General features: G+C 61.4%; 1 protein-coding gene across 1 annotated transcript; it reads right to left on the bottom strand.

Moving 5' to 3' along the window:
* Positions 1-1095: 1095 nt before the first annotated feature.
* RNF112 (ring finger protein 112) lies at positions 1096-5956 on the bottom strand. Its single transcript, XM_028089453.1, has 14 exons — positions 5903-5956; positions 5663-5703; positions 4635-4920; positions 4220-4426; positions 3984-4112; positions 3642-3746; positions 3128-3178; positions 2723-2779; positions 2568-2642; positions 2311-2428; positions 1987-2153; positions 1842-1895; positions 1652-1726; positions 1096-1566 (listed from the first exon to the last, which is right to left on the bottom strand). Exons 1-14 carry the CDS (start codon positions 5954-5956, stop codon positions 1096-1098), a joined length of 1890 nt encoding a protein of 629 aa, XP_027945254.1.
* Positions 5957-12814: the final 6858 nt, after the last annotated feature.

Genomic DNA, 12814 nt, shown 5'->3' with positions numbered 1-12814 from the left:
GCTCAAGCACACATATTTTATTTTTTTAATATAATGAGCCCATGAGTACTTTACAGGGTAAATAGCCTAGAAGTCTTCCAGCAGGACTTCCTTGTCCTGTGGCAGGGCGCTGGGCCCTCTGGGTTCCCGTGGAGGGCTGCACCCAGGTCTCCTGCAGACACGGGTTCGGGAAAGAGGGCGTGCTCGTGTCCGGTGTGGAAAGTGTTCCCTTTGCTGTCCCTTGCAGGGCTTCCATAGACTTAGGAGCGCTGCCTGGTTTAGCGCCGAATGCAATTACTGGTGTTTTTCTTTGGCATCTAACCCATTGCGGGGACAGCATTCCAGAAAGAACTTGGGCCCTCTGCTGTCTGAGCAGGCTCGACAAAGGGCACCACCATGAGGGAACAGCTGCAGGGACCCCCATTCAAAGTGCCCATGCGGCCTCCCTGGGGTTGCAGAGGGTGGGGGAGGCCACCATTATCCTCCTGGGGCAGCTTGGGGAAGAGTGGTCAGAGCAAATGGCTCCACTCCGGGGTTCAGGCCACTGTCCACCGTACCTGGACTCTTTGGTTTTGCCGGGCGGCCCCTCCTTCTCTCCCCCCACCCCAGCCCCTCCTTTGTGCTCCCTGCCCCTGAGCACCAAGGTCACTCAACCTGGGACTTCTCCTCCCATCTGTGAAGGGACGGATCCTCTCTACCCCAAGGGACGCTTCCAGAATGGTGCCTGCTCAGCCTTCCTACAATCCCGGATCATCAGGGGAAAGAAGCCAGGGTGGGGAGGGTGGAGCCTCACTCTTGACGGGAGACACTGGGGCCAAGTGGACCTGGGAACCATGGCAGGTCAGCAACGGTCTGCCACCAGAAACAGGCCCTATACTCTATTCGCTGTCTCCGGACACAGCCTCCTGGCCCCCGCCGGCCTCTCTCTAGGATCCTGGGGCCACCTCGATTGTCCAGCTCAGTCAGCCACCCAGACACTGGGCAATTCCACCGCGGCAGCGCGGCCCAAGGGGGTGGGGGTGGGGGTGGGGGGGTAGGGGGGCCCTCGGCACCACCCCCAACCCCTCCCCTCCCGCGCCTCCTTCCCTCCCACCTGGCATCCCTCGCCCCCTTTGGTCACTCTTCCTGCAGCAGGGGCTCTCGGTCCCCTTCCTGCACCCTGTCGTCCTCCTCCTTCTCCATGCAGCCCACGGTGGCGGCCAGGCCAGCGCCCACGCCGCCGCCGACCACCGCAGCCCCCGTGGCCCCCACCGCGGCGCCAGCCGCCACCATCCCAGCCTCGGCCGCCAGCGCGGCCGCCGCCATGCCCGCGCCCACCACGCCGCCGGCCAGGCCCATGAGCCCGGCCCCGACGGCGCCCCCCACGGCCGCCAGGTGGCCACAGAAGCGCATGGTGTACGAGTCCATGAAGACCTTGGCCTCGGCCTGCAGCTCGGCCTCCAAAGCCTCCAGGGTCTGCTCTCTGCCCTTGCACAGCAGGGCCGCCCCGTGGCGGGCCAGGACGGCGTCCTTCTGGGTGCACAGGAGGTTGCGCATGGTGTCGGGCAGCACCCGCAGCGCGGAGAATATGCGCTTGGTGGCCGCGTCCTGCGGCGGGGAGAAAGGGAGGCGCGCTGACCGCCCGCCCGGGAGCCCGAGGCCTGGGGCTCCCGCGCGGGGCCGCGCGGCTCACCTGCTGCCGCACGTACTCCTCGAACTCCTTCTTGGCAGCTTCCACCGTCCTCAGGTCGTGCAGCTGGGCGGCCATCTGTCCACGGCAAAGCCAGGCTGCCTCCCTCCTCCCGCTCCCGCCCTCGGCTGCATCCCAGGGCCCACGCATCCGGCCCCCCCAGACCCTCCGGAGGGTTGGAGGGGGGACGTACCTCGTCCGCGGAGGCGAACCCGGGCCCGGTCCTCCCCATCCAGCCGGAGAGGTTCTGCGGGGACATCAGGGGAGGGGTGAGGGCGGGCAGGGGGGCGGCGGGCTCTCCGGGGCCTGGGGGCGGGCGGGCGTGGGGGTGCGCGCACCTTGATTTCCTGAGCTAACTGCTGCCCCGTGAGCAGGCGTCTGTCCCCCCTGGCCACGGGGCGGCCCTCGCTCCAGTACCCCGGGCAGCGGCTCTTGGCGTGCTGGGGGGCTGCGCTCAGCACGTCCGCCACGTAGGCACAGAGGTGGCCGAAATCGTCATCTGTGTCTGAGGAAGAGATTCCTCATGCTGAGGAGACCGGGGGCTGAGCAGGGCCGGGCTTTGGGAGGAGAAAGGGTGTCAGAGGCAGCGAGAAGCTCGCTGGGGCCAGGGGGTCGCCCGGAGGCGGGCAAGCTGGGGAGGCCTTGTCCCCGGGGACACTCACCGCAGGGGCTTCCGTGGCCTTTGCTTGCCCACCGACGCCCCGGGGCAGGCAGGAGGTAACAGCGGGCTCGCCTCCCTTGGAGCAGCTCCTGAACCTTGGGGTATTTGCCGGAGGATTTCTGAGAGACGGATGGGGAGACCTCTGAGCTAGGGACCAGGCTCCTGTTCTTGGCTCCAGCGCAGGCCCCCTCAGGCCTCCCCTCGCCTTCTGCCCAGCTCCCCCCAACCCCCTTGCTTCCCCTCCTTCGCACCCCTCACCTGAATGATGTCACCCACGCGGCCCAGCCCCGCCTTGTTGGAGTGGGATGAGTCACGAACTAAGAGATCTAGGTGCTGGAAGAGAAGGCGTCCTGACACCAGCAGCCTGGGGGTGTTAGGGTCTCGGGTGACGGGTCCAGAAATGGATGTCTCACCTGGATTGGCACCATCCCATAATGCCTGCCCATCACCTCGGCCACGTGGACAAACATCTGGGGGTGAGGCACCAGGGGTCATGGCTGGGTCACCCCAAGGACTGTGGCTTCCTCCCCTCTGGGCCCACTGGGGGATCCCCCACCCTCACCCCCACACCCTCCCCCTCCCCCACCCTCACCCCCACACCCTCCCCCTCCCCCACCCTCCCAGCTCTGGGACTCTCCTGCCTCTCCCAAGCGGGCATCTTGTGCTCCACCCTCTGCCCTCAAACCCACCAGCCCAGCTCCAGGTCACGAACTGCTAGGCCAGAACTGGAAGGCACCCCATTACGGCTGGTCCAGTCCCCTAGCCTTATGGCCAGGGCAGGGATAGGGTGGCACCCCAGGACCAAATTTTCTCCTCACCTCCAGATATTCCAGGTCTGTGTCCTTCAGCTCCGGGGAGGTGTTGAGGATCTGGAACCAAGGAGAACAAGATGGAAGAGGGTCTGCAAAGGCAAAGAGATACTGGGAAGACCCCGGTGAGGAAGGAGCTCGCAGGCCGACAGTGGGGCCGGGACCCGGGAGACACCTGCCTGGGGGCCTCCGCAGCCTGCAGGTCCGGGGCTGGCCATGAGGGACCGAAGGCAGGCCCGGGAATGGTCCTGCGGACCTTCAGCGGCTCCCGGGGACCTTTGACTTCCCTTTTGAACAAACCACGTTCCCACCTTCACCGACTGCGGGCATCCCTCCCTTGCAGGGGCATCCCCAGAACCTGTGGGGGGACCCCAGACACAGGCATCTGTGAGATCAGGGTAAGCATCCCGAGCACTCCCAGGGCCAGCCCCCACCCCCTCCCCGGCTGAGATGTCCCCGTCCTGGAGAAAGCTGAGCGGGAGCTGGGCCGATGGGGCGGGGCACCTGATCACAGCGCCCTCACCTGGTAGGAGCTCAGCATCGTGGTGAGGGCGCAGAGCTTGGTCCTGGTTTCTCTGCTCAGCTCGGGGCTCATGGCGTCCCCTGTGTCCACCAGGAACACGGCCACCTGTACAGGGGGTGGGGGAGGCGGGGAGATGAACCGAGGGGTCAGGCCTGCCTCACTCCGCCATGTGCTCCCCTCCAACCCTCCCTCTGTCCACCGCATCTTCCTGTACCTGCCCCCAAAGCTTGCTTTCTCCATTCCCCTCCCCTTTGTCTATGATTTCCCCATCCCCCCAAACCTCTGCACCCGCTCCTCCCCCGCCCCGCAATCTTCACCTCCTGTGCCCTTCATGCCCCTCACCTTCCTCCCCTCCTTCCCCAGCAGGAAAGGGTGGCTCCACATCCATATGCCCCTGGTAAGGCTGTTGGCACCCCACCTGAACCCCTGCAGGGACCCTCCTCCTCTCGGCCAGCCGCCCTCCCCTGACTCCTGCAAGGCAGAAAAGAGAGCATCCGTTGGTCCATCCAGCCCCCATTCCCCTCCCAATGCCAGGCTGGGACCCCGAAACGGCCCTCCTGCCCCAGCCCTGCCCTCACCAGGCGTGGCAGGCTCCGGAGCAGGTGGTTGAGGAGGAAGGTCTTCCCTGAGTGCTGCTCCCCCAGGACAGCCAGGAGGCAGACAGGGGTGTCCCGGGCCAGGGGGTGCTTCAGACAGCGGTTGATGGCCCCCATCCTCAGGATGAGGCCTCCAGAGGTATTGATTCGCACGAGCAGCAACGGCTCTGCCCTCACAGCACAGGTCTCCTGCGTCAGGAGAAGGACGGTTCCCTGCGCCACCAGGCGCTGCCAGTGGGACCCCAAGTGCGGCGTGCATCCGACCCCAGACTCTGTTCCCCACCCTGACATCCCAGAATAGAGCCAGAGCCGCTGCGCTCCTCGGGGATCGGACCCCGGTCCCTCCAGCTCCCCCCACCACCCCACCAGCCCCAGCACCGAGGCCTGGGCCCCGGACCTGCAGCACGGAGGGCAGAGGCCTCTGTGGCAGGAGCTTCATCTTCTCCCCCAGACTCCGGAGGCCCTTCTTCTGCTTGCAGATCTTCCGGCACTCGGGGCAGCAGGCTGGCTGGCAGCCGGGGACACGGTGTGTGCTGAAGCACCGCGTGCAGAAGTCATGGCCGCAGTCCAGCGAGATGGGTTCTCGCAGCCTCTCCAGGCAGATGGAGCAGGCAGGAAGCTCCCGGGGCACCGCAGGCCGGGACCCCAGGCCCAGCTCTAACTTGGGGAATGGCGTGTGGGACCTGGGGTGGAGGGGGTGGGGGGCGGCAGAGCAGGGTGTTGGGAGCAGCTTAGGGGGGGCATGCAGGGAGTACGTCGGGCTGCGAGTTTGGGGGCAGGGTGCTCCCAGAAAGGCCAGCTCACTGACTTGCACCCCAGTGCCGGGGACGGCAGAGCCGTGGGGACAGTGCTCCTGGCAGGGGGGCACCCGCATGGGGTCCTAACCCTGCCCCACTGCAGCCGCCACCGCTACCCCGGGCGGCCACGGGCAGGCTCCTGCACGGACTGATCTGGGCCCCCCGTTTCCTAACTGGCCAAGAGGAGAGGTTAGCAGCCCTGGGCTCATGGGGCCATTAGGGCATCCTGCCCGGTGCCTGGCACAAACCTTCCCGAAACCCCTCTCCCACAGCCTTCCACTGCAAGGGCTCCTACCGGGAGTTACTGGCTTCAGCCTGACCCTCCCCCTCCCCAGGAGTGACACCTGCATACACCGTGGGGCCACAAGGAGAGGGTGGGAGTCCCCGGTGGTGGGGCAGATGGCTCTGGTTCTTAGATGATGCCTTCTGCCCTCCCTCTTGGAGCTGGATTTGGTCTCCAAGCAGTACCCACCAGATTTTCCCTGTCCCTCCCTCCACAGCAGATCCAGTTTCGGGCCCTCCCCTGGGAGAGCCCGCGGGACGCCGGGGGCCACGGGGCCCGGGTTCCTGGACCCACGGAGAGCGAGCAGGCTTTGAAGCAGTCCTGCCGGCAGGCCCTACCACTTACCAACTGTTGCGACTGCTTCCCACAAAGCTCCGTTTTCTCTCCTTGGAGACAAAAATGGGGGGCGGGGGGTGGGAATAAAACGCTATCTAGAAAAGAATCCGGGTTTCTGTCTTCCTCCTGGGTCTCAGTGGCCTCCATCCCCCTTCTGCAGACCCATCCCTTGTCCCCAGGTGGCCCTTTCCCACCCCCACCCATTCTGCCCCCCCGCCCCTCCCCCAGATGTCAGGACCCAGGACTTGCCTGTTTGCCCAGCCAGTGACAAAAGGAGATGATTGACAAGGCGGACCTCGGCATGGGGGGCGCTGGGAGTGGGGAGAGGTCTGCACGCAGAGAGCGGAGGCCCAAGACAGAGACCCGAGATCGGCTGCCGCAAAGGATGGCTTTCCTCCTGGAAGGGCCGAGCTGTGGCGGGTGGAGGGTGGGTGGGTGGGGGATGGTCTCCCCAGAGGAGCCGACCCGGACTCGTCAGAGCTGGAAAATAGATGTGACAGTCGGGAAAAGAGGAGGCTGCCTCTGGACTCACCCCAGGGGGAGGAGACAGGACTGCGGGAACCAGGGCTCCGGAGGAGGGAGGGACGGAGCCGGGCCCAGAATCCCTGGCTGAGGCTGGGATGCAGGCGAGAGCTGAGGTGGTGAGTCGCCATGGAGACGGAAGGGAGAGATAAGGACAGGGAGGGGGGAGGAGGGATGGAGAGAGAGAAGCCATATGGGTGCGTGGCAGAGATGGAGCTGTGGGCAGGCACTGCCCCTACTGGTCCAGCCAGGGTTCTTCGGGGGCCAGCGAGCACGGTGTGCAAAAGGAGGGGTGTGGGAAACGGGGACGGCACCGCCCCAGCTGACCTGGAGAGGGACGGGGAGCCTCCCTTCCGTCACCGGAGGAGCATTTTACTGAGCACCCGCTCTATGCGGGGCCCCAGGATGCTGGCCTATTGCATGTGGTCCTGCGCCTTCCCTCCTGGAGCCGAGTCCCCAGCCCCCCTGGCGTCTCTGACATTGACTGTGTGACTCCTGGTGTCTTCCCCTTCCCATGGTTTTCATGCAGCTTCGAGCTTGTGACCATCCCCTCTGGGCCTTCTAACTGCCTCTAGACTGGGCTCCTCCCATCTGCTGCGCAGCGCACAGCCAGAGCTCCCCGCCCAGCACAGCTGCTCCCTGCGGCTCCATGCTGCTCCCACACTGGCCGTAGCTCCCTACAACCATCAGATCAAAATCCAAACCACCTGGCCTGTACCTGCGGGCCTGAAACTTCCTCTCCGGGCTTTGCCCTCTCTCCCCCTTCCCTGCTTCTGCACCTTGGCTCCGTGTTCCCCCTGCCTGCAGGAGGTTGCTCCCCCTCCTCCCTCCGGAGAGACCCTCGCAGGCCCAGCTCAGATGCCATTCCCCCCCGCCCCCCCGGGGGCCTGCCTGCCTCCCCTTTCCTGACTGGACGTGATCTGGCCATCAGGTGGCTCGTGATCAGGTACCTGGTTGTGATAGGTTACAAGCGGCCAAGGCTCTGGAGCCAGACTGCTCCGGGCTTGCTTCCCAGCTGACCCATATGAGCCAGGGGCCCTGGGTGTTTGCTTTCACTCCTCTGAGCTCTGAGGGGGTCACAAGTACGTACAGAAAGCCACTTGCCCAGGCGAAGTTATTCTTAAGCCCTAGGTGCTAGGATGCAGAGGGGCAGGGGGATGGATTCACCCGGAGAAGTCCAGGAGAGACCTTCCCTAGCAGGCGGGGCTGGATATTGCTCACGCCTCACTCTGGGCTTTCACACTTGGAAATGGGATGGCACTGATCACACACCCAAGAAACTGGCCCTGGTCACTCTGGCTTGCTGTGTGGATGACAGATCAGAAGGACGGGGAGAGACAGCTGCTTGCTGTGAGCTACTACTGTGGGAACCGGCCCCGCAGAGCGACAGGCCCGGGGAAACGTACTGCATGCTGGGGCCGAGAACCTCCTGCTCCTGGAGAAAGTCCAGGCCTCTGTCCCCTTGCTCTTAGAGGCCCCTGCTGGTATCTGGGGCTCTGAGGGGCACCCCTCGCCCAGGGAGACCGACTGTGGGGGTTAGGTTTGGACGGCCCCATTCTATCCACGAGGCTCTGTAGGCCTGTGCATGTTTCTACCGTCTCTGAGGATTGAAACCTGATGGGAGCATGAGAATCTCCAAACTACAAGAAGAAAATGTCAAATCAGACGTAATACCTGCTGAGTTTGGCACCTGCTACCCTCTACATGATGTCAACTGGGAAAATCAACTCGGCTTCTCCTCTGTGAAGTCAGAATCAAATCACGAGGGCCACTGAGTCAAGAAATGTTTCCTGAGCACCTGCTAAGTGCTGAGCACCGAGCTGGATTCTGGGATAGTCGTCACATGGTCCTACACACTAACAAGTAATTTGTTCTTACCAAATTCAACACTGTAAAGATTATACAAATCCTCTTTCAAAAATTCAGGGCAGGGGCGCCTGGGTGGCTCAGTCGGTTCAGCGTCTGCCCTCTCTCTCTGCCCCTCCCCCCTGCGCTCTCTCTCAAATAAATAAATAAAATCTTTAAAATAAATAAAATAAAATAAAAAATTCAGGGCAAAAAAAATGTCTGTTCCACGTGGGCTATGGGCAACACTTGTTTGGGTGTGTCTGCTCTGATGTGGAGGGAGAGTTCCCCAAGGTCCAAGTTCCTGAGCATTGCAGGTAAGCGCCGCCCAGGAGGGGGAGGGGACACCAGCAGGTGGCCCGGTGCCCCTGTGCAGGGACCACAGTGTCCAAAAAGGAAAGGAAGAAACTCTGCTCTGCCTCGCCCCTTGGTTTCTAGCGGGTGAGGATCCCATGTGGGCCCCCCACAGTGCCCCCAGCCCACCCCAGGGACTCCTAGGTTCAGGAAAGGTCACACCGAGCCAGGCCTGGCCCTACAAGGTAGACAGGCCTCCAGGGTGCTCCTCGGAGCTGAGTGGTGACTTCAGAGAGAGCAGAGCCCACCACGAGGGGCTGGAGCAAGAGGGTGGTCCTGGGTTTCAGGAGCTTGAGCTGTGGAGAGGGAGTGAGTTTGTTCATTCATTCACCCAGCAAACATGGTGGCTCCTCCCTCTCTTTGGGCCCAGCTCCCAGTGGGCCCAGCTCCGACCTCCTGACTTCTGGCTCCAGCTTCTGGCCTGGGGAGAGGGGAGGGCAGAGAGTCGCTTACAGAAAAACCAGGAGCCAAAAATACAGTCTCCTAGACTGGGCCCCTGTTTGGGAAGTCTTCTGGGTCCCCTGATGCAGGCAGGAGCTGATACACACACACACACACACACACACACACACACACACACACACACACACTCATTCACCTAATCACCCCCTCTCATGCCCTTCCATGCAAATTCACACACATACACGGTCAACATAGTCCTGCTTACCCACACCGTGCACACTGTCCCTTGTCTGTATAGACCCCCCAGCACTCACGGGTGTATACTTAGACTCACAACTGCACATGCACATCCACACATTCATACGCTCGCTCCCTGACACACTCACACACAAACACACTCGCATGCATGCCAAGGCCCTCCTACTTGTGCACACTCACACATGAGTTCACACTCCCACGTGCACGCGCACAAGCCACATACTCCTACCCTCAGGCTTTGTCCCTCACCCTACGTGCATGAACTTACCCTGCGTAACACAACCTATGAGGGAGGTACTACATTACTCCCATTTTACAGAGGAAGAAACAGACCAGAGAGGTTAAGTCACTTGTCCAAGGTCACACAGCCATTCATGGCAGAGCTGGAATCCAAACCCAGTCAGTCAGGCTCCTGCGCCCAAACTCTTGACTACTACATTCTATGGTTTTCTGGGTGGCAGAAATTATGTCCGCTATCAGCAGCCTGTAAAGCAATTTGTGGTCTTGCTGTGTCTCCCTATGCAGTCACTCACTTCCGAGAAGGAAAGAAAAATTGGACAAGGCCTGGTCCAGGTGGAGATTGGAATTAGGAATCAGGCAACTTCGTTGTGGATCGTTCTGACCCCAGCTTGCTGTGTGACCTTGGGCAAGTCACTGATCTTCTCTGGGCTTCAGTTTCCTGATGTGTAAGTGGAAGGGGGCTCAATGAGACCAGAGGGCTCCTCTCCTGCCTCCCTGGCCTGGAGCTTCCCGAGGGCACGGGGCAGGCCGGCACTCCCCAGGAAGCCTGGCATAGCAAACACTGGCGAGCCCTGGCTCCCTCCTTGTCCAGCCTCACGTCCTGGACAACTCTCCCTTGTAGGAATCACCTGGATGCCCCCAGCACGTGCAGGCCATGGGGGGGGGGATCATCACACCCTCCCTCACTGTCGCTGTGCTACTGGGGCAGATGTCGCGGATGTGCCTTCTCTGGGAAGAGCCAGCCCTTTCCATCCCCTGGCCTCCACCCAGCTGCCCAACGGCACTCCCCGCTGGGGGACTGGCTGGGAGAGATTGAAGGAAACGAGCCCACATCTGGGGCTGAGGGGCCATCCCTCCACCCATCTCCACCCTGAACCCAGGTACAGTCTTCCCCCCTCCTCCCCAAGCCCTTCCCAGCCCCCTGCCCTCTCCACCCACCCCCCAGCCTGAGCCTCAGCTTCCCTCACCAGCCCTGCATCCCTGTCCATGGTACCTCTCCCTGAATGGAAACAGCTCTCTCGTTGTGGCCAAGGCAAGACTCTGTCACTCCTTGCCTTCCATTTCTCCCACAGCTGCTTCCTCCTCTGCAGTCGCTCCAGCAGACTCATGTGCCACTCCTGGACCAGGAAGTCTGTGAAGGTCTCTACTGCAGGGAGAGCCCAGAGACCCTGATCATTGAGCACAGTGGACTGTGTGTACGGACCCCACCCAATGTGTCCCCGAGGCCTGTCAGGTGAGTGAGGAGTCCACTCACCCACCCATCCATGTATCCTTTCATCCACCCGTCCATCCAGCCACCCACCCACCCGTCCATCCATCCATTCCTCCAAACATCCACTATGCGTGCACTGATTATCTACCCATTTGTTATCCACTTATTTACCCACCTACTCAGTCAGCCACGCACTCATGCGTTACCCATCACTAATTCTTCCATGTATGCACAATTCATTTCCTATATTCTCTTATCCATCCATTCCCCAGATACTCACTGATACATCCTCCCCTGCACGCACATGTCCATGACTTCTTCCATCCACTTTCCCATTCACCCATCTACTCCTGCACCCACCTGCCCCTTCCTCCATCCTTTCCCCCGCCCACTACCCCCATCCATCCACCCACCCACCCACCCATGCATCCATCCACCCACCCATCCACCAATCCATCCATCCACCCACCTGCCCCCCATCCATCCGCCCACCTGCCCCCACCCATCCACCCATCCACCTGCCCCCATCCACCCACCCACACAGGCATCCATCCTTTCAGCCATCACTCAACCTTTTGTCTGTCCATCCAATCATCTATTCTTACACCTATCCATCCATATTGCAAAAATATATCGAGCACTATACGCCAGGCCTCATGCTGGCCCTGGGAGTATACTGATGAACCTTCATGGTGCTTCCAGTCTGGTTGGGTGAGGCAGAAAAATCATTAGACAAGTCCTGGCTGATAAACTCTCTGATGAGTGTGAGTGAGGGCTGAGGCAGGAGGACCACGCAAAGGCAGCTCACGCAGATCTGGACATCTGGGAAGGCATCTTCTACAAGGCAATGCCCAATATAAGCCTGAAGGATGAACGCAAGCTGGCCAGCAAGGTTGTGGGCGTGGGATGACAACATTTCTGGCAGGGACACCAGCAGGTGCAAAGACCCTGAGGTACAAGATAAAGAGCCTCGCTTGTGTAGCTTGGGAAGCAAGGAGAGGCAAGGGGAACAGGGGCCAAGGCACCCAGGGACACATAACCCTCCCAGCTTCCGGCAGCATCCCTCATGCCTGGCCTCACATGGCTCTCTTGCGGGGCTCAGGATCCCACTATCCTGTCAAGCCAACAGCCCCTGGGTGCTGTTGCGGGGGGTGAGCTGGGCAGGGCAGGTGCCGTGGAAGGCCCAGCTGCCTTGGCGCCCAAGCCGACACGGCTGCCTCCATGCCAGGCCCCCTTGTGTGAGCTGCATCCCACGCAGCTGGGCCCAGGGGATGGGCCTCCTTCAGCTGAAGGACAGCAGTGGGACCAGGGCCAGACCAGAGACAGCAGAGCTGGAAGGAGGTGCAGGCCCCCCCAGCAGCTCCCGCACATGGCCGGCATCTTTTCGTTTTGAATAAAGATCAAGATAAGGCCAAGCACAGTGCAGGATTCCTGCTTTTGTGGAGAGAAAACAAGGTATCCACGAAATGGACAGTCCCTGCCAGGGTCCATCAGCCCCCTTTCAGCACAGGTGGCCCCAGCCCTGCCCGGACACCTCCCCTTGGATTGCAAGGCCCGTTCCAGGCCGCAGTCCAGATGCCCAAAACCCTGAGGACGTGGGGGGAGGGTGCTGCCAGGTCCGTCAGGAGGCCACAAGTTCCCCCTTCCTACAGATGGCTGTGGTTACAAGTGGTATCTAGCTTCGACCTCTGTGTTCAGAGCTGGGAGGGGGGACAGTCAGCAGGGTAGGACACCAAGGCCGGTCCCTGAACTCTACAGCTGGGCAGGAGACAGTCCAGATGTCCTGGCCGCACCCCTCTTCTGCTTGCCAGCTTCTGGAACCTTCTGTCAGCAGCTAGAGGAAAGTCTGAGCTCCCCAGCCTCCTTCGCAAAGCCCCCATCATCAATTTGATCCCAGGCTTCCTGAAATGCTTTTCATAATAATAATAATTAAAAAAAAGATCCAACATTGGCTTAGCAGTTTAGGATCCACAGCACGCCGCCACGCGAACTGTCTCCGTTGATTCACAGCGCAACACAGTGATTGTCAGCCCCACTTTCTGAACGGGGAAACTGAGGTTTAGAAAGCTGAGGGGACCTTCCAGTGCCAGGCCTGGCAGGAGGAACTGGACCCTGTGTCACCCCTTCAACCCGCCCCCACAAGGTTCTGTGCGCTTTAGGGTGTCCAGAGGGTCTCTCCATTCCCCTACCTGGGACACCCTCGCCATTCTCACCCAGGTCCAGGTTGGCTTTCCCCATCCTTCCCTGTCTTCCCCCTTGCTTCTCAAAGTTAGAAAAGGCCTCCTGTGTACCAAATAAGCATGGGGTTGGATGCAGGGGCTACATGT

The sequence above is a fragment of the Eumetopias jubatus genome, unplaced genomic scaffold (genome assembly GCF_037043125.1).
Source record: "Eumetopias jubatus isolate StellerSeaLion01/CBP00866 unplaced genomic scaffold, mEumJub1_p1.0 scaffold_10, whole genome shotgun sequence".
Taxonomy (NCBI): domain Eukaryota; kingdom Metazoa; phylum Chordata; class Mammalia; order Carnivora; family Otariidae; genus Eumetopias; species Eumetopias jubatus.
This window is presented reverse-complemented; position numbering and strand designations above follow the sequence as displayed.